Genomic DNA, 22,584 nt, shown 5'->3' on the forward strand with positions numbered 1-22,584 from the left:
TTACAAAGCTGTCATAAAATTAGAAAGTAAAATAATGATATGAACAGCACTATAAAATACTACCAAAGTATTTTATAAATTTTATAAAACGGGAAGTGTTAACTTCTTCATATTAGTGTCATTATTTTTAGAAATGTTCATTTATAAAAATGAGACTTTTCTCATACTGTATTAGAATTTAGAAAAATTTAAACATGTCTTACCAAAAGGGTACACAGGTAATCGGCTCTAAAGAAACATGATGCATAAACAATCTTCGATCTTTTATTGTGCCTAGGAAACAATTATTTTATATTACATATTAGTTAAAATCTAAGAGAATATCCATGTTACTGTAAATACACAAAAAATTTGAGACAATTACAGGCTTTAAAATTTTCAGTGAATGTAATGGATGCTCAATGATAACTATGAAAATAAATTATTGATTCACAAGTTGATGATGACTATGCACCACATAACTCACAGTACAAGCATACAACAGAAATCAGTATATAAGTTTATGTTAACCATCATAACTCAAAGGTGTTAGCTAATTTCTGACGCAAATACCAAATTTAAAATTTAATCTTATGAAGCTTTAAAACCTAAGCTTTAGATACTGTTCATTCTCAGTATGTAACTGGTACCTAATTAAATCTTCAATAAGTCCACTAGTTGGAAACTGGTTAAATAAGCTAGGAAACACTGATACAGCCAGATGATCAACTACTATGTAACTATAAAAAAGAATGAGGAAGATCTCTATATACTCATTAAGGAGTCATCTCCAAATAATTCTTAAGTAAACAACAACCAATAAGGTGCAAAATGGTGTATATATTGTATCTTTTGAGCAAGAAAGGTAATGAGTATATACATGTATTTGCTTATTTTTATTAAAAAGAATCCTGAAAAAAAAAAAAAACACTAAAAAAGATTACCTACAGTAAGCAAGAGGTGGGTGAATAAAAACTCTAAGTATACCTTTTTGTAGTTCTGATGAATGAACTATGTAATGTTTTATTTATTCAAATGTAAAATTAGACAAATCCTAAAATTGAAAACAAATGGAAAAAAAGCAATGTAACCTAATTATCAAATTGGTAACCACATCCAGAAGAATTATTTTGAGTGACATTTGAACACAGTATTTTGACTACACATTCTTAATAATATATGGGTTGAGTATCCCTAATCTGAAAATCCAAAATGGTCACAAATCTTAAACTTTTTGAGTGCCAACATGAGGCCAGTAGAAAATTCCACATCTGACCTCATGTGACGTGTCACAGTTTAACTTGTCTTATGCAAAAATTATTTAAAATATTGTATAAAATTACATTTAAGTTATATGTATAAGGTGTTTATGAAACTTAAATAAATTTCGTGTTTAGACTTGAGTCCTATCCCCAGATATCTCATTATGTATTGTATATGCAAGCATTTCAAAATCTGAAAAAATCTGAAATCTGAAATAGTCCTGGTCCCAAGCATTTCAGATAGGGATACTCAACCTATATACTCTAAGGACAAAAACTGCAAACAGTTCTTATATTTTCCTTAGTAGTTTTATTGTCAGTAGTTAATACTGATATTGTAAATTTAGATTATTATGTATATACTATAGGACAATGATTCTCAAGAAATGATCAGTGGAATCCTGACTGTGAGGTACCTACAACCATTTTAGGGAATCCAAGCTGTCAAAACTGTCTTATCAGTAAGATGTTATGTATGTCCTTTTCACTGTTGATATTTGTACTGTTGGTGTATTATGCTTGCATACTTCAGTGCGTTTCTCAAGAAAACACACTTAAATGATTGAGTTGTGAGCTGTACTAGCTATTTTTTCATGAAATACCTTTTACTTGAAAGAATAACCAACAAACTATAGCTATTCATACGGGTATTTGGCAGACATCTTTTCAAAAATGAATGAAAATAAGCTTGTCAACTAGAAGAAAAATAAGTGACAATACTTACTGCCAGGGGAAAAATTCAAGCTTTTAGATGAAAATCAGCATTTTTGGGAAGCTTGTATCTGGCTCTGTAAGCTTGACAGCTTTCTACTACTTAAACTTTTCTGATCAGTAATGGCATCAATGAAAGTGATTGTTTAACAATGCATAATAAAATTGTCAACTTTCGGAAGATCCGCATAACTCAGTGAACTCATATCTTCTAAATGACCAATGCATAATATTACAAATTTTAACATTAATCAATTTACATTTCTAATATGGAAATATCAATAGATATATTCCACATAAACAAATGCTGTTTTAGGTCCTCAGTAATTTTTAAGAGTATAAAGAGGTCCTTGATTGGGCACAGAGGCTCATGTCTGTAATCCCAGCACTTTGAGAGGCTGAGGCAGGTGGATCACCTGAGGTCAGAATATTATATACCATACCTACAGAGGGAGAAAAGATATAAGTAAAAAGCAAATTTTACCATCTGGAGTGCTTTTTGAAGCCTTTAAGGATTTTTCTTGATTTTTTATTATCCTGTCAAATTCATTTAACAAGTTTCTTTTGATTGGGGGTTCTCCTAAAAAGAAATATTTCATATATGTTTTTAAAGCAAATAATACCAGTTTTATTTCTCAAAAGCCTATAGTCCATTTTTTTAAAGCTCAAGTATTGACTCTTTAAATGTTAAACAAAAATACATAGAACAAATAGTGACCTAATCTTTGAAAGAGAAGGGTCAGTTTTCAATGTCAATTACATTTTTGTTCTGTTTTGACCACTTTAAAACACCACTATTTAATAGGGTCTAGGGATAAACAGATGCTACCAGATACCACAGATAAGCTACTTTTTGAAAAACTGACACTGAATATAACTCTAGGTTTACTGGCAATAAGGCCTAACAAAATTTCTTCAAATAAACTCTTTTTCTTTTTCTTTTTTTTTTTTTTCGGCACGGGGGCAGACATTAACTGAAGGAGGAATTTATTATGTAGGTCCTTGAATTACAGTTAAGAGGCTTTTTAAAATAACCAAATTACATTAAAGTACTAGTAATAGAAACAATTCTTATTTAAAAATTCTACAGAGGCTAAGAGGGTAAGATTAAACCATAATTCAAGGTAGGCATTTCCATGTCATGCTGAGATAATATATGATAACAGGTACTTTGCTTTTTGATGCTTTATTACAGGGAATAAATTTGTATAATTTAATAAATAAAAATGTCCATGCAAGGCTTTAGCAGGTGTTAGATTATTATAAAAGTTGTTTAATTGTTTAACAGTGACCTTTAATTGTTTAACAGTGCCATTGTGTTACAATTGCCTACAGTATTCAGGACAGTAACATGCTGTATAGGTTTGCGGCCTAGGAGCAATAAGCTATACTATATAGCCTAGGTGTGTAGTAGGCTATACCACCTAGGTTTGTGTAAGTGTACTCTATGATGTTCCCACAGTGATGAAATCTAACAATGTATTTCTCAAACATGTATCCCTGTCAAATGACACATCACTGTAGTTGAACTAAGTTGTTAGATATATATACATTTAAAAGGGAAGTTAGAATAGTCCACATAACATTAAGATCAAGATACTATTTACTAACAATACTGTTTTTAGATCACTTCCTAAATGAAAAAAAGGGAGCAAGCCAACACTTACTGAATGCTCTCTGCCTACTATGTGTCAAGTTCACTGCTAAGTGCTTTAAATACACTTTTTTTTTTTTTTTTTTTTTTTTGAGACAGTCTCGCTCTGTTGCCCAGGCTGGAGAGCAGTTGTGTGATCTCGGCTCACTGCAACCCCTGCCTCCCAGGTTCAGGTGATTCTCCTGCCTCAGCTTCTGGAGTAGTTGGGATTACAGGTGCACACCACCACGCTTGGCTAATTTTTTGTATTCTTAGTAAAGACAGGGTTTCACCATGTTGGTCAGGCTGGTCTCAAACTCCTGACCTCAGGTGATCCACCAACCTTGGCTTCCCAAAGTGCTGGGATTACAGGCGTGAGCGACCACGCCCAGCCCTCATGGATTTTATAGATAAGGATTTTATGGATCATGCATTTTATAGATAAGGAAACAGAAGCTATGTAAGTAGTATAACTAAGTAGTATATATTACCCAGTAAATGGTATAACCAGAAACCAACTTTTAAAGTTCATATAAGTCAGAATCTGAACTTGCTATGTATATGAAAACATTTAAGTTAGTATTATGCAGGTTAAAAGAGTTTCAAATTTTCTAGAGAAACTTAAACTTTTTAACAGTAATTTCTCAATTATTATACTAATAATCTTTTGAAATACATTGAGACCCTTAAAACATGATTTCCTGGTATACAGATTCAGAGATATCGCATCTGTATACAGATATTTAATCTGTGTATCTGTATATCAAACCATACTCCCCCAAACTAACTATACAAAAATGGCTGAAAAGACATAATTAGTTTATAACACACTTAATTGTTAGCATACCAAGTCTACTGAATAAACACTTTAAAAATAGTGATTGGCAACACAAAAGGTAAAAATGAACACTTACCCACTGAGATAAGGGCCTCTCCTCTTCTTTTTCCAATTCTTGAATTTGACAAAACCATTTCCTCATTTTTGGGACATGTAAAAAGAGAATGTGTGGCATGACTTGGCAGTTCAGAATCTGTCAGTTCATCATCTTCCATAAAAGCTTTAGCAATTTCTACTGCTTCTGTTTCAAAGTAGTTTTCTGGATCTTTGGAGTAAGTAGAATAAACTTCTGTATTTGTTTTCACAGGAACATCAGAAAAAGTTTCAGTTTTACCAATTTCCATTTTTACGTTTTCAGGTGAAGCCTGTTCTTTTCCCAAAACATGTATGTTCTCAACAAGTGAGACTTTGGCTCCTGATACCAACTGTTGTTTGTCTTGTTTAAATTGAGAGAGATATGGAGACACTTTAATAGAGTGATTATTTTCTGAAGAACCACCTTCAACATTAAAGTTATTTGATAATTTAAATTCTTTACTGCAGGTTTTTTCCATTTCTGAGTTTACACAGTGCTCTGGGGTTCTCTTATCAACACAAGGAAGTATTTTTGATACATTTTGTCTAGATGTAGGTGAATAGTGAAGACTATGCTCAGTTCTGATTAAATCAAATTCCTCTAACATTCCCTTAACTTTGCGTAAGGAACTTTCTGAAATGGAAACTTGCCTTCCACTTGCTGTACTAAATCCAGAGAAAGCAGATGAATTTACCACATTATATGAAAAGCCTTTTTGGGATGATATTAAATGTTTTGGAGTATGTATAGCAGTATTTTCTTCTCTTGTGAGCTGGTCTGAATGTTCGTTACTTTTAAGCAATACTTTGGAAAAGACTTGCTTGGTACTATCTTCTATTTCAGAAAACACTTGTCTTGCTTTTTGTAATGAAGCATCTGATACCTGGATCGATTTTCCGCTTCCTGTGCTAAAAATCCCACAAGTATTTGTAGATGAGACTGACTTAGGAAGCTTCCCTATACTACATTTACATATATCTGAAGTTTCCAAACTAACATCACAAGGTGATATTTTAGAAACTTTCTCCAGTTCACACATATTTTGGTTATGTTGTAAAATTTCTTCACTTTGAATGTCAGCAAAAACCTTATGTGAATGCATGCTACATTCATCATTATCTAGAGAGTTATGAAAAATATCCTCTGAATCATCCATACAATCATCGTAACAACCTGCCACAATTTTCGTTTGGCAAATTTTTGATTTATTCTCATTGTTTTCCTTAATTACTTTACTGAAACTGTCTGTAAATATCTCTTTCACTTTTTTAATTGTTTCATGTGAAACACAAATGATTTTGCCACTGGCTGTACTAAATGCAGGTGGCTCTACCTCAAAATTATTACTATTAGATATGGATAATTTAATGGCTGCATTTTTATTTTTGCAGGGTGAAGAGCTAGTCACAAGTTCCTCAACACAAATATCTTCATTTAGAGTTTGCGGGTATGCATTTGCATCTTTTACATTGGATATTACTTTGGAAAAACTAGTGTTTTTTTGGTCTTCAACATTCTTCAATACTGGCTCAATACCAGAATCAAGTTTATTTTTTGAGAGATATCCCGAATCATTATATACCTCATCAGAATGGTAGGAATAGCTGTTAGACATGCTACTGTTACTTAAATAAGTATCTTGTTTTTCGGAGAGATGATTTTTGTCATTTTCAGCTACAGTATTGTTTGAATTATTTTCATACAATGAATTTCCTACATAATCTGCAGTATTTATTCTTTCTGGTTGACTATCAAATATTCCTTCTCTAAGCCATTTTTTTGCTTCAAGTAATGAAGTCTGACTCACAGAAGTTTTTCTACTACAACTTGTGTAAAAAGCTAAGGCTGAATTTTCAATGACTGAATAAGGGGACTGATTTGTGTAACAAGCTGCAGGACTTTTTGCTGTTTCTTTTTCTACATTTTCATGTACTTTAACTTTCAAAAAGATACTTTTTGATGTTTTGAGATTTTCAGTTTGGCTACATAAATTATCACTTAAGAGCTTAGGTGGCACCACAGTCTCAATAGAAACAAGGTTTTTATCATTGAGAGAATTCTGCATTTCTTTACACTTTGGGGCAGTTGTGATCTCAATTGTCTCACATGCTAATTCAAGGTCTTTACAGGCCTCTCTGTACTTTAGGGTCTTTGCCCATTGATGGCTAAAACTGGTGATTTCACTAGTACCTTGCTCTTTTTCATCAAAAAGATTTTTCACTTTATCCAAAGATTCCTTTGCAATTTTAACTTTTTTTCCACTAGCTGTATGAAAACCCAACAGAGTAGGTTCTTTGATCTTTTCATCACGTTCGGGTTGTTCCTGGAAGGTCACTAGTTGATTTCCAGTACCACCTGGGACACTTTCTTTCAGTATTTTGTTTTTAACTATGTCTGTTTCCTCATGACTTAGAATGTCCATTTTGTTCTTTCTTATGTCAGAATATAATTCAGAATTTAAAGAAAAGTTATGCAATTCTTCTGGTTTCTGATTAAAGAAATTTACAATTTTATTAAATGACTGTTTGGTGACACTAATATTTTTCCCACTTGCAGTCTGAAAAGATTTATCAAAAGTCTCAAAATCTTTTATATTTTGCTCTGTTTTAGTAGCAGTTAACTGTTCTTTATTTGAAGTATTACCATGACATGTTTCTTGAGCTTTCACAACTTCCAAAAAAGTTAAATCTGACAAACCTTCTTTAATCTGAGTGTTTCCCTCCTTCATAAACTGGTCAGATAATTTAAGACATATGTTGTGCTGATCAGTAAATGGCAAGTCCATTTCATCTTTATGAATACAAACAGTATCATTTTTACCTGAATCACTGCCATCAAATTCTAAGTTATGAGAATTTCTACTGGCAACAGTATATTTGTTATCTTCATTTTCAGTATTTCTCTTGTAATTTTCAGTAATTTCTTCAACAAAAGTGCCAGTAGTCATTTCAATATTATTTTGTAATATCAGTTGGCTTTTATTATTTTTTTCACTTACAGTTTTATCATTATGATTTTCTATCTTAAACACTGAAACAACAGAATCATGACATTTACTTGAAGATAAACTTATTGGATCTACTTCTGCAGAAGTTTCCTCACTAATATTCTCAATATCACTAAACAGTTTCACAGCTTTTTGCAGAGCTTCAGTAGAAACATTCAGTTTTGAGCCATGAGCAGAATAAAAGCCCCTAAACTCCACTTCATTTTCACCTGTTAAATAACCAGAAGCACTTTTGTTACAGTCATTTTTCAACAAGCCAGCAAACTTTTGTTTAATTCCAACTGTACCTTCAAATTGCTTGCTGCTGTCTACCTGACCAATCGATGGGGCATTCATTATGACATGAAGATCAGCATCTCTGCATTCCTCAGAAGTGGTATTTAAGATAGTCATCTGGTTTTCAGGCACTTCAAATGTATTCTTCTGCAATATGTAGCTTGGTTTTCTAAACTGAGTAAATTCAAACTGACTTCCTGATTCTTCTAACATAGTAGAAAGTTCTGTAATTTCTGCCTTTTGGCTAGGTGTTAAATTATGGTTTGAATTAAAATCCTGCTTTGAAAATAACATCCGAGGGGTTATATGACTATTTTTACAATCAGAAACTACACTACTCTGTAAATGTGCAGATACAGTATTAATTGACTGAGGCTTGCTCAGTTCCTTTTGATTATCTAATGCCAAGGTATTTACAATTTCAACACAAGCTAAACTAGTAGGATATTGTTCTTCAATATCTTTGAAGAACATTTTGCTCTTCTTAATGTTACGTTCAGAGAGCTTGATTTCCTTATTTGAAGCTGTTCTGAAGCTACCTCCAAAACTGTGATTTGAAATTGGACCCAAGAGTCCTGCCCATTTGTCCATGTAATCATTATTTTTGTCTGGTATTTTATCTATATTCAAGATGTCCGATTTTAAATCTTGACCTAGAGTCATTTTTAGATGCTGCTTTACGCTGTTTTCGTTCTCCTCCGCAAAATCATAAACCAAATCTTTTTTAGTTGACACTTGGGTTGCTTGTTTATCACCTATGTCTGCATATAAAACCACGGTAGAGTTCTTGAAAATGGGTTCGTTTACACAAGTCAAGTCTGTTTCATGAAGTTCCTTAGTATTTCCTAAAGCAAGATTACTCCTTTCATTAGCTACCTGGAAGACAAAATTATTCTCATTGTCTGAGAAATGTTCTTCAGAGTCTGGATTGACAGTTATTTTTGAAATTAAAGTAGTTTCTTCTTGATCTTTTTGGATTACTCTTAGATTTGTGTTTTGGTTGAATTGTACCTTTCTTGAAGGTGATGCTACTCTTATGTATTTTTCAGGTGGCAACAGCTCAACATTTTTAGAATTTTCATTTAAAGCACATACATCTTGATTCTTTTCCATGGGAATATTTTTGGTTAATTCAACTTCAGTTTCATAATTGTTACCTTTGAGCTTGTCTGACATTTTGTATGATTCTTTGCCTCTAGAAATCATGACTAGGTTTGACAGAACATCCTTGGCAGTAGGAGTTAAAATAAGAATGCTGGCATTTTCATGGTCATATAAAAGACTTTTCTGGGATTGAAAGTCAGTATCACTATATTCCATTTTTGAATGTTGTACTGGGTGACATGCTGTAGCCAAGATCTCTTCTTTTATATCTGAAACTTTTTTGCTTTTTGGATCATTTTCACACTGTCCTTCCTGCAGGCATGACAGAGAATCAGCTTCTGGAGTAATAAATAACTGTAGTTTTTCCTTATTACATTTTGCTTCTTTATAATCAAGATCCTGAGAGATTATTGTATTATTAGAACAACATGTTTCATTTCTAGAACATTTCCTCAGAATTGTCCCAAAAGAGCTGGTTAAGGACAAAGTTGGTTCTTCAGAATCATTCTGTGAACAGCTTCTTTTGACAGAAGAATGCAATAAACCTAAACATAAAAACACAAAGTGACAAAATTAAAGTACCATCAATCACATTCACTAAATATTTTTCACTAAGTTAAAAAGCTAGTGTTTGGGCACAGTGGCTCATGCCTGTAATCTCAGCACTTTTGGGAGGCTGAGGCAGGAAGACTGCTTGAGCCCAGGAGTTCGAGACTAGCCTGGGCAACATAGTGAGACCATGACTCTACGAAAAATAAAAATTAGCTGGGTGTGGTGGTGTATGCCTGTGGTGCCAGCTACTCAGGAGGGTGCGGTGCAAGGACTGCTTGAGCCCAGGAGGTTGAGGCTACGGTGAGCTGAGATCACATTAGTGCACTCCAGACTAGGTAACAGAATGAGACAGTCTCTAAAAAATAAAAATAAATAAATTAATTAAAAGGTAGTGTTCACAAATTACATGAAAATAACTGAATGTCAAATTTAAAGCAGAAAGAATCCTAAATATGCTCTATTTTTCAGTTATTACATTTTTTAGCTCAAGATAAATTAGACCTAAGTTGTTTTTTTAATAATAGTTATCAACTCAATCAAAATTAGTATCTACGTCAAGGAAGTAGCTAGCTACCATAAAAAAAAAACTCAAAGTAATTTTTATTGGAAAATAAAATTGAAAAAATTTCATGGCTTTTAATACTGGTGTGAACAGAAAAGCAAGGCATAGAGAAAGAATTAGAAAAGTAACAATTTCGTTAATTCTTTCACATTGAAAAAAACCAAACCACAATTTTTAAAAACAGGGTCCATATACTAACAGCCTGAAAGATGATCTAATCTCAATGATAAAGGCAAATGAGTTCAACTGCTCTGTTAAATTTCTTGACCCTCTGAATTTTCTACTAACCAGTTCTTAATTGCATTTCATCAGTGATCACATGTATTAGCTTTTTTTTTTTTTTTTTTTGAGATGGAGTCTCATTCTGTCACCCAGGCTGGAGTGCAGTGGCATGATCTCAGCTCATTGCAACCTCCATCTCTCAGGTTCAAGTGATTTCTCCTGCCTTAGCCTCCCGAGTGGCTGGGATTACAGGCACATGCCACCACATCTGGATAATTTTTGTTTTTTTAATAGAGATGGGGTTTTACCATGTTGGCCAGGCTGGTCTTGAACTCTTGACCTTAAGTGACCTGCCTGCCTTGGCCTCCCAAAGTGCTGGGATTATAGGCGTGAGCCACTGCACCCGGCGTATATTAGCTTTTTCATTGGCTTTAACTATGATATGCAGAGTATCAAACATTTTCCTCTAAAAATGTAACCCAAACTTCAGTTCTGTACTCTGGTCTCACCAACTCTACTATTCACTGAGCTATTCACTAAAGCCTCCTCATAGGGAGATAAAATCACTTTGTAAACATACAGTTTAGTTGCTAAGTGAACTGTTGCAACAACAAAGAGGACAGAGTTACACCGTGAAGATGCAGAAACAGAGAAGTAACAGTATGCAATCTTTAAAATATTTAAGAAAATTATGTAACAACAACAGCAACAAATCATTATTTTAGAACTGGCCTACATTAAACTTAGCTAGTATTTCCTCTATTTAAATTTTTTTTTTTTTTTTTTTTTAGGGACAAGGTCTCATTTTGTGGCCCAGGCTGGAGTGCACTGGTACAATTTTGTTTCACTACAGCCTCAGTCACTTGGGCTCAAGTGATCCTCCTGTCTGAGCATCCTGAGTAGCTACAACATCAGAAGCATGCCACCATGCCTGGGTATTTTAAATTTTTTGTAGACATGGGGTTTCGCTATGTTGCCCAGGGTGTTCTTAAACTCCTGACCACAAGTGATCCTCCTGCCTTAACCTCCCAAAGTGCTAAGATTGCAGGCATGAGCCACTATATCTAGCTTATTTTTTTTTAACATGCTTTTGAGAAAATACATAGTAAATAGCACCACATATAGAGTTGTCCAATTTGCATATAATAAACACTTTTGAAATTAAAGCAGGAATTAGCTAGCCAAGCTCTGAATGTTTATGAATCAAAAACTGTCTCAAGTTGTTGGCTGGAATGTAAATTAGTTCAACCATTGTGGAAGACAGTGTGACAATTCCTCAAAGACCTAGAACCAAAAATACCATCTAACTCAGCAATCCCATTACTGGGTATATAACCAAAGGAATATAAATCATTCTATTATAAAGATACATCCACGTGTACATTCACTGCAGCACTATTCACAATAGCACAGACATGGAATCAACCCAAATGCCCATCAGTGATAGACTGGATAAATAAAATGTGGAACTATACACCATGGAATACCATGCAGCCATAAAAAGGAACAAGATCATGTCCTTTGCAGGGACATAGATGGAACTGGAAGCCATTACTCTAAGCAAACTATGCAGGAACAGAAAACTAAACATCACATGTTCTCACTCATAAGTGGGAGCTGAACAATGAGAACACACGGACACAGGGAGGGGAACAACACACATTAGGGTCTGTCAGGAGGTGGGGGTGTGTGGGAGGAAGGAGAGTATCAAGAAAAATAGCTAATGCATGCTGGGCTTAATAGTTAGGTGAAGGGTTGACAGGTGCAGCAAACCAACATGGCACACGTTTACCTATGTAACAAACCTGCACGTCCTGCACATGTACCCTGGAACTTAAAATAAAACGGTCTCAAGAGTGATGGATATACACAAACTATGCAAACTTATCTACCATGTTTGAGTGACCTGATTCTAAACATTGGTAATTAAAGACCTAAACAATAATGCACATAGATGATGCCTAAGATTAAATATAAGATATGAAGATTTTAAAAAGCACAAAAAAACACATAAGGAATCATCATCTATAAAACTATACGTACTATCTACAAAAAAAAAAAAAGAGGTACCTGAATCAGCATTTGCAAATGTAAGTGGTGCTTCAAAAGCATTTGCTTCAAATTGGGCTGAACGGCTAATTAGTTCTGGTTTTTGGTCTTTCGGTATTTTTTTTCCTTGATAAGATGTTTCATCATGTATAGCATAAATAAACTTATTTGTTTTCTTTTTCAAAGTGGATATTAAACCTGCATTCTTCGAAGCTACAGAAGTCTGTGTGGTGGTGGCTGGCCAGCTTCCATTATCAATTGAATTTGGACATAAGGAGTCCTCCTTCCGTGAGCCAACAGTATGCATTTCCAGTCTACTTTCAGAGGCTTCAGTTTCTTTTTTAAAGTTTGGATCAGTCATATGATCTGAAAAACTTGCGTTGAAAGTCTCTTTAGGTGATTCTCTTATTCTGAATATAGACTTTTTGATACCCTGAAATGAAGAAGCCACTGGAGAAGTTCCAGATATTGCCTGCTTTACTGCAAGAATGCAGTCTCTATGAGATTCAAGATGCTTCTCTTCATCTCTCTTATTTACCACTGTTTCCTCATTTAATGGCTTCTCTGATTTTGGTAGGCTAGAAATATGTGGCAAAGAATTCTCTGAAGTAAGAAAATCTTTCTTTCTTTCGTTCTCTGTGTCTAATAGGTCTTTTTCTGAAATATTTTGGTCACAAGAAGAAATATGCAATAGGGGTATTTTCTCCATCTGGGTTCCATTTAGACCTGAAAGGGTTAGTTGAGACCATTCACAGGCCAAAGATGGTACAACTTCCTTGGAGATTTTGTCACTTCCACTCTCAAAGGTCTTCTGATTTGCTACATTTGAATCTAATGGATCAGTATCATTTGATTGCACTTCAGATACAAATGAGTATTTTTCTTTCACTTGGTTTTTAGATTTTTCACATTCATCAGCGTTTGCTTCACGGAAAATTTTTTTCCTAGTCTTGCTAGTTCTTATTTTTTGCAGATTTCTTGTTCTATATTTAGGAAAACATAATGAAAAACTATCTTCTTCAGCGGTATCTACAACTGTTTCATATAATTCATCTTCCAGGACATTTGGCATTGACTTTCCAATGTGGTCATTGCAGCTATTTACTTTAAATGAATTCCCTAATGTTTTTCCAAATCCTGTTAAAGTATAAAACAGAAGCACATTAACAATTTATAAGCCATATAATTTATATTATTATAACAACCTTTCTCATAGAAACAGTATATGTAGAATATACTAAATATTGCATGTCAGTATTTAAAGGGTTATTCTGAGTACTTGGCATTTTATTTTTTGGCTAGTCACTCCTTCTCCTGTTCTTCTAGTAAAGCCTGATTCCCCTGATTCCAAGGAACCTAAAGCCTTTTATCCATACAACAATCCCTAAAAATCTTTCTTTAGCAGTTCTACACAATTAAAACTCACCTAATCTTACCATATATACAATTAAATATTCTAAGACCTATCAAAACAGATGTTCCAAATCAATTTTGTGGCGCTATAACAAGGGTAAATCTGATTTTACATATGCACATACATACGTACATGATACCACACAGACAAAAACAGGTATCAAATCCTACACAGTTATACAGACATACACACATACTAAGAAAAATGCAATATTCCATGACCTGATTAGGTAAACTATGGTATATCTAAACCACATTTACTTTCTAATTAGAAAAAAAAAGCTCAGATTTTGTTAATTATATATCTTATTGTTCTGAAAATTTTCAATAGGCTTTGTTTTTGTGTCACAACCACATATTGAATAGTACTGTCTTATACAGTATTTAAATACTGTCATCGAAATCAAATTAGTTTCTCTTTTTTTCCATTGAGACAGGGTCTCACTCTGTCGCCCAGGTGGGAGTGCAGTGGCACAAACACAGCTCACTGCAACCTTGACCTCCTGGGCTTAAGCGATTCTCCCACCTCAGCCTCCTGAGTAGCTGGGACCACAGGCACATCAAGTTAGTTTCTACTCTCAATACTTTGAGATAAAACACTACTTCAGTAGTCAAGAAAGGAAAAGTAATGTATTTTCTCTTTAAGAAAAGAGCAGCAATCCTTCAATGGTGCCAATTAAAAATAGTAGTTCAGGCTGGGCACGGTGGCTCACACCCATTTGAGACAGCCTGGCCAACATGGTGAAACGCCATCTCTACTAAAAATACAAAAATTAGTTGGGTGTGGTGGTGCATGCTTGTAATCTCAGTTACTTGGGAAGCTGAGGCAGGAGAATTGCTTGAGCACGGGAGGCAGAGGTTGCGGTAAACTGAGATCACGGGTGACAGAGCAAGACTCCATCTCAAAAAAAAAAAAAAAACAAGAAACAAAAAACGACAACAAAAAAACGTGTAGTTCAACTAAACAGAGGACTTACCATGACTTGTAGCTTCTCTTTGATTTGTGTTTTCACTGTCTGTCACAGAAGGGATAAATCTATCATTTTTCTTCAGACTTTCATCATGGTTAGAAAAATAGCTTTTCACATTCTGTAAAAATTATAGTTTAAAATCACTAGTATAAAAGCTCTCAATGCACATATAGTAGTAGCCCCCCTTATTCATGGTTTCACTTGTGGTAATTTCAGTTACCTGCAATCAACTTAGGTCCAAAAATTTTTAATGGAAAATTCCAGAAGTAAGCAATTAATAAGTTTTAAATTGTGTGCCATCCTGAGTAGTGTGATGAAATCTTGCACCATTAGGATGTGGAAATCTTAGGAAAGGAAAATGGAAATGGAGAAAAAAAACTTGCACCATCTTGCTCCATCCCACTTGGGACATGAATCATCCCTTTGTCCAGCGTATCCAGGCTGTATATGGTACCCACCTATTAGTCACTTAGTAGTTGTTTTGGTTATCAGATCGGCTATTGTGGTACCACAGCGCTTGTGTTCAAGTCACCCTATTTTACTTAACAATGGCCCCAAAGCACAAGTATAATGATGCTGGCAATTCAAATATGCCAAAAAGAAGCCATAAAGTGCTTCCTTTAACTGAAACAGTGAAAGTTCTCGACTTAAGGAAAGGAAAAAAATTGTACTGTGAAATCTATGGTAAGAACAAATCTGTGAGATCGTGAAGGAGACAGACATATGAGCTGGTTTTGCTGTCACACCTCAAACTGCAAAAGTTATGGCCACACAGTGCACCATAGAAATAGAAAAGGTATTACATTTGTGGGTAGAAAACATGAACAAATTGTTTTGATTGACAGCTACACATTATGCCAGAAAGCATAAAGCCTAAACGAAAACTTCAGCAAGGGATCCCCTGAAATGAATGACACCAAGCCATTTACTGCAAGTAAGGGATGGTTACACAGATTCAAGAACAGGTTTGGACTGAAAAATATAAAAATTACTGGAGAGGCCACATCTGCTGATGAAGCTGCTGCCACATGAGTACAGAACAATAAGATATTTTGAGACAGAGAGACAATGTTCACATAACTTTTATTACAGTACTTTGTTATGATTGTTCTATTTTATTATTAGTTCTTGTTAATCTCTTACTGTGCTTAATTTATGAATTAAACTTTATCACAGGGTATGTGCTTATAGGAAAAAAGATTATAGGTATATATATATAAATACTACACATTTTTAATATACATATAGGGTTCGGTACTATCTAAGGTTTCAAGCATTCACTGGGGGATATTGGAAATGTATACCCCATGAATAGGGAACTACTGTATATATTGTATATACGTAACTTAGACAGCAGAGTTTCACAGGAAGTTAAAATCACATATAGGATCAGGTTTAGAGACTTTCTCAAAGGCTTAGATAAATTACAGATTAGGAAATTAAAAATGTAAGATAAATAATTTAACAAGGCATTCCAAAATTGTTAGCAATTTCAACAGTCTAATCAATTTGTCATATTTACTTACAGCAGTAGTATCATGAGGAAATACAGTTTCAGATGCTTCCTCATTTCTAACTGTAAGATAAAAATTTATGTGTATTGTATATTATCACTAGAATGCAAAAACTTTATTTTTTGTCAGACATCAAAAAGCACATCTACTATTTGATTACATGACACATTTGAAACAAAATGAACTGATTCAAGTACTCGAGTATAGTAATTAGAAAGGTCAATTAGCACAGTGAATAAACTATACTTACTTCCTTAGTACTACTCACAAGGTGGTAAGATATGGCTTGGTGATCATTACTTTATGGTAATACTGTCCACAATGAGTTGGAAAATCAGATGATGTTGTGAGGTTATGACTTAAAAGCTAAAGCTTGGAGACTTTAGCATTCATTTAGACAATACTACAGCCTAAAGGCATACTGTATGTTAAACACATCTTTTCAAAATGATTTTATCCATATTATTTCATCTAAGCAACAGAATAGGGTTAACTTACTCCCAGCTAAAGAGGAATCAAAACAGAATGTCATTTTGCTAGAATAAACAAAATGTAATACTGGTTTGGGAATAAATTAAGCTCGGGCTTTGAGTACAACCTAGTTTTTTAAATACACACACACATACACTTTATGACTGCACACACACATGGGCACACAAAGGTTAAGTAAAAAAGTTTTACAAAACAAACTTTACTGTGTGCAGGACTTCTGGATAAAATACAGGACACCTCATTAAATTTGAATTTCAGATAAACAATGAATTTTTTTAGTGTTAAGTATGTCTCAAAATTATTCATTGTTTACCTGAAGTCCAAATTTAACTAGATATACTGTATTTTTTATTTTCTAAACCCTAACTACATGTGATGTACTCAGAACTTTCATTTCATTTAAAAAGAGCACACATGACTCACAAAATAAGTTTCACAACTATGAATAGGTCATAATCTGCAATTTGAGAAACAATGATCTGGCCCAGTATCTTCTTAGAAAAAAAAAATGTGGCTGAGACGGACGGATCACTTGAGGTCAGTAGTTCAAGACCACCCTGGCCAACCTGGTGAAACCACCTCTCCACTAAAAATACAAAAATTAGTCAGGCGTGGTGGTGGGTGCCTGTAATCCCAGCTACTCGGGAGTCTAAGGCAGAAGAATTGCTTGAACTTAGAAGGCAGAGGTTGCTGTGAGCCGAGTTGGTGCCACTGCACTCCAGCCTGGGCAACAGAGTGAGACTCCGCCTCAAAAAAAAAAAAAAAAAAAGAAAAAAAAAAAAAAAAGAAAAGAATGTTGGTGAATATTTACGTTTTTTCCCATTATTATCCAATCTTTCGTGCTTTGCCTATAAACTGTGATGTGTTTGTTTAGATGAACTTCCAAATACTTGTTTGTACTGCAATCACATTTATTTAGACATTTCTTTAAACTCGTATGTTCATTATCTCATAAAAATAAAAAAGAATGATCACAGGTGGGTGTGGTGGCTGCTTGAGCCCAGGAATTTGACACAAGTGGGGGCAACATGGCGGGACCCATCTCTACAAAAAATATAAAAAAAATTAGCCAGGACTGGTAGTACACTGGTGGCACGGTACCTATAGTCCCAGATACTTGGAAGGCTAAGAGGTAGAAAGATTAATTGAGCCTGGGAGGTTGAGGCTGCAGTGAACTGCGACTGTGCCACTGCACTCCAGCCTGGGCAACAGAGCAGAACCTTGTCTCAATTAAAAAAAAAAAAAAAAAGTCACAACTTTTCAAATACTAAGTCATGATTAGCCAAATCTCAGCTACTCAGATTTTTAAGTAGTTTTATAACAGGATTTATTATTTTATTTTATTTTTATTTTTTTGAGACAGCGTCTTGCTCTGTCGCCCAGGCTGGAGTGCAGTGGCACGATCTCAGATCACTGCAAGCTCCGCCTCCCAGGTTCATGCCATTCTCCTGCCTCAGCCTCCTGAGTAGCTGAGACTACAGGTGTCTGCCACCACACCCAACTAATTTTTTCTATTTTTAGTAGAGACAGGGTTTCACCATGTTAGCCAGGATGGTCTCGATCTCCTGACCTCGTGATCCTCCCACCTCAGCCTCCCTGTCACCCAGGCTGGAGTGCAGTGGCACAATCTCGGCTCACTACAACCTCTGCCTCCCAGTTTCAAGCAATTCCCATGCTTCAGCACCCAAGCAGCTGGGATTACAGGTGTGTGCTACCGCACCTGGCTAATTTTTGTATTTTTAGTAGAGACAGGGTTTCACCACGTTGTACAGGCTGGTCTCAAACTCTTGGCCTCATGTGATCTGCCCTTCTTGGCCTCCCAAAGTGTTGGGATTACAGGCATGAGCCACCGCAACCAGCCTACAATAGGAAATATTTCTAGATCCTAGTAACAGAAACTATGGTGAGACTGCAAAGAGTTTACAGTTTAATGAATGGATAAATTAAATTTTGCAGTTTATCACATAGTTGTGTAATTACACTTGTGGAATTTAAGACCTCAATTCAGTACTACTGGCAATACAGACCTTAGAACACATTTAAGTAGAGAAAACAAAAGCTTATTTAATGCTGCTTTAATGCCCCGATTACCACAATCATTTGCAAAAAAAATTCAGTCACACCAAATACTGCCTCTTAAATGCTTATATGCGCCAGTAAAGGAATATTTGTGAGCTATTCTACATTAATCACATCATACTAAAACATAATGCTTGACACGGTGGACAGACTACCACTTAATGTATTTGTATTTATCCCAATCTACACTTAATAGAATAAAATTATTGTCAATTACTAACACACTTATCAAAGACATTATCTAATATTTTCTTTTCATATTTTCTTTTTAACAGAAGTATTAGAGATGACAATTATCAACCTCATCTGCTCTTTCTTGTAAATACACATTTGCTATTATTACCTATGAGCACAGTAGAACTAAGGGTGGGTGGTGTAGCTAAGGAACTTGACCAAGACATATCAGAATCCACCTCAGCTCCTAGACTTTCAGAAATATGTTTTGGTGTCTGACGACCCTGGGAGGAAAGAAAATAGTTTTTTTATAGAAATGCCCTGATCATTAAGGATATTATTTTTTCATTCACTCTTTATTTCACTTATCGTTTACTGAATGCCTATATGAAGCAGAATGCTAGGTACAGATTTGTAAATCTCAGGGCAAAGGTATAACGCTATTGTCAAATTCTCAATTACTAAGTCATAAAAATAAACCAGGTAGAATATTTACCTTCACAAACTTTGGTGTATGAAACAAACTCCCACATACGACTGGGGGTAAAAAAGGGGAAAATTGTTAAGTTTTATTTTTATTAACATTTCTAGTATTCTAAGAATAAAAAGCATTGTTTTTAATCATACCTGACTTATCTCTTTGTGGTGTTACATGTGTACACTGTAGAACAACAGGACTAAAATAAAACAAAGCAAATCCCTTAGGTTATTTTAAAAAACTGGCAAAAACTAGTTTATCTTATTTTTAAAAGAAGATTCTCATTCATATAAATTGTTGGAATATTACTTTTAGATATTTTATTTTACATTTTAAAAAGTAAATCTCTCATGAAGCATTAAGTAATCACCAAGGTTTAAAATGCCAACATATATGTACTCACAAATTTCAGCTGCTGGAAACCGTATATTTTAAACTCAAAAATTTTGTAAACTAGGCTGGGCGCAGTGGTTCACGCCTGTAATCCCAGCACTCTGTGAGGCTGAGGCGGGTGGATCACAAGGTCAGGAGATTGAGACCATCCTGGCTAACACAGTGAAACCCCGTCTCTACTAAAAATACAAAAAATTAGCTGGACATGGTGGCGGGTACCTGTAGTCTCAGCTACTTGGGAGGCTGAGGCAGGAGAATGGCATGAACCCGGGAGGCGGAGCTTGCAGTGAGCCGAGATTGCGCCACTGCACTCCAGCCTAGGTGACAGAGAGAGACTCTGTCTCAAAAAAAAAAAAAAAAAAATTTGTAAAGTAAATCATATTCTCTCCAAAGATGAAAACTACGCAATTTATTTTAAATTGATAATTCAAGGACTGACTGTTTTTCACCACTGTTATTTTTGTTACTTAAAAAAAACACAGAATATACAGAAAACCAGCCAATTCAACATCACAAGAACAAAAACTTATATGTTTCTAATGTAAAAACTATTCTATTAAAGGACTCAGCCTAAAAGATTATTTAAAAATGTAAGATCTTCCACCAGGCTCTTAGCCAAAATATTAGCATAAAAATCAGATTCATCTTTATAAAACAAATATATGTAGGAAAATGTTTCATTTAAATATTTTAATAGCTTCATCATACCTTTCACTAAGACAAGAATTTAGAAGTGGACAGGAAACATCGTCTGCTTGATCCATTTTAGTTTTCACTGTGCGAAGACTTTTATGTCTACTATTGGGAACATTCCTTCCTGAAACAGTACAATAATTCAGTGAGAATGTATATACTCTGGATTATAAATTTTCAATCTTTGGAAGTGTTTAAAAACAAAAAGTCTCCTCTTTACTGGGAATGAGAATGTATAGCGAGTTGTAAGAAGAGGTTTTTCAGTTTGCTGATTACTCTCCAAAAAGGATGTCCCGAGCACAGTGGCTTATAATCCAAGGGCTTTGGGAGGCTGAGGTGGGAGGATTGCTTGAGGCAGGAGTTCAACACCTGCCTGAGCAACAGAGTGAGACTGCCTCTACAAAGAAAAAGCTGGGTGTGGTGATATGCCTGTAGTCCCAGCTACTTGAGAGGCTGAGGTGGGAGGATCACTTGAGCCCAGGAGCTTGAGCTATGATCATGCCACTGTACTCCAGCTGGGAAAAGGGCAACATCTTGTCGCTTTAAACAAAAAAAGAAAAGAAAGAGAAAAAAGGAGTAAGGGAAGACATTTACTGAAAGCCTACCAATGTACCAGATCTGACCATATAACTTCTGCTGAAAACCTTTCAAGATCTTACTTTTTAAGATCAAGTCAAACTCCATAGTATGAAGGCCTTTCACAATTTACTTAATTTCTTCATTTTTAATTTTTGTGGGTACATAAGAAATACATATATTTATGTGACAATTTACTTAATTTTTATGATGCCGTTCTTTTACAGTCTACTTTTTAGCCATACCCAACCATTTGCATATCCTGAAAGAATGTTTTCTTTAATTTCTAGGACTTTGTATAAGCTATTTCCCCTTCTTTGTTTCTCTTGACCTGGAACAGCTCTTTCAGGCTTCCATTTAAAAACTACCTCCTCCAAAAAACTTTAGTGATCCCTAAGGTGAGATTAAGTGTTTGCCCCTCCTATGTGTTCCCTGAAGAGTTTGATCATACACTGTTCTTTTTCCCCCTACTAGGCTGTGAGCAATCTGAGGTAGAGATTTTGTCTTATTTATCACCGTATCCCTAGCAACTACAAAAATGTCTGGTATATTAGTCACTCCTGAAATATTGACTGGATGAATAAATTGGATATAATTAGACAAAGTGAGTTGCAGACAGTAATACATAATTTCTGTTCTTATTGAACACATCCATTTTCTAAGAATATAATGTTCAGTTTCTAAAGCTATAGGCGGTTTTAACAATATGAAATCCGATTTACAGTTTTTCAATATTTCTATTTTCTGTATTAGAGTAGATTATATTTGACTCTCCAGGGCATTAAGTACTCATGTGGTTCCAATAGCTGATGGTAACTACAAATTTGGCGTGGCACCTGAGGCACTTACTATTACTCTTAGAAAATAGTTGCTTTGGTTGGTCCTATAATCTCTAACTTAGCTTTTGGGAAAAATAAGCTCTATCAATGTTACTAAAATAAAGTGAAGACCAAATTTAAAACTATTTGTAGCAGCATAAATAAAATGTCTCATTATATTCTCATTTTTCCAGTTAACATGGACTAGACATAATCATTAATAAAGCAAATGTATGTGTAACTTAAAAACCCCACTTCAACAAAATATCCAACCTCCTTCTCTAATGAGATTTTTAACTAAAGATACTAAAAAGTAGATAATTATTGAAAGAAAATTGACTTTAAAAAGTAAAACAGGCCGGGCGCGGTGGCTCACGCCTGTAATCCCAGCACTTTGGGAGGCCGAGGCAGGTGGATCACGAGGTCAGGAGATCAAGACCATCCTGGCTAACACAGTGAAACCCCGTCTCTACTAAAAATACAAATAAATTAGCCTGGCGTGGTGGTGGGCGCCTGTAGTCCCAGCTACTCAGGAGGCTGAGGCAGGAGAATGGCGTGAACCCGGGAGGCAGAGCTTGCAGTGAGCCGAGATCACGCCACTGCACTCCAGCCTGGGCGACAAAGCGAGACCCCGTCTCAAAAAAAAAAAAATTAAATAAAACAAACAATGAGGTACCACTACACACTTATTAGAATGGCTAGAATTCAAAAC

At 34.9% G+C, this 22,584-nt stretch overlaps 1 protein-coding gene across 8 annotated transcripts in view; it reads right to left on the bottom strand.

Annotated features, from left to right (window-relative positions):
• Nucleotides 1-22,584, bottom strand: part of BRCA2 (BRCA2 DNA repair associated) — a 90,692-nt gene that overhangs the window by 59,879 nt on the left and 8,229 nt on the right. For 4 of the 8 annotated variants that reach the window (XM_032150518.3, XM_032150520.2, XM_058437700.1 and 1 more), the window contains exons 4-13: nt 20,494-20,602; nt 19,542-19,591; nt 19,411-19,451; nt 19,084-19,198; nt 16,182-16,231; nt 14,662-14,773; nt 12,293-13,408; nt 4,500-9,431; nt 2,437-2,532; nt 204-273 (exon numbers count right to left, since the gene is read on the bottom strand). In XM_032150518.3, coding sequence (XP_032006409.1) covers nt 204-273; nt 2,437-2,532; nt 4,500-9,431; nt 12,293-13,408; nt 14,662-14,773; nt 16,182-16,231; nt 19,084-19,198; nt 19,411-19,451; nt 19,542-19,591; nt 20,494-20,602 — 6,691 coding nt within the window. Of the gene's footprint in view, nt 1-203; nt 274-2,436; nt 2,533-4,499; nt 9,432-12,292; nt 13,409-14,661; nt 14,774-16,181; nt 16,232-19,083; nt 19,199-19,410; nt 19,452-19,541; nt 19,592-20,493; nt 20,603-22,584 lie in introns of those variants that run through there. The other 4 variants (XM_032150519.2, XM_058437698.1, XM_058437697.1 and 1 more) reach the window with 4 other exon arrangements.

Source organism: Hylobates moloch, unplaced genomic scaffold (assembly GCF_009828535.3).
Source record: "Hylobates moloch isolate HMO894 unplaced genomic scaffold, HMol_V3 SCAFFOLD_4, whole genome shotgun sequence".
NCBI classification, from domain to species: domain Eukaryota; kingdom Metazoa; phylum Chordata; class Mammalia; order Primates; family Hylobatidae; genus Hylobates; species Hylobates moloch.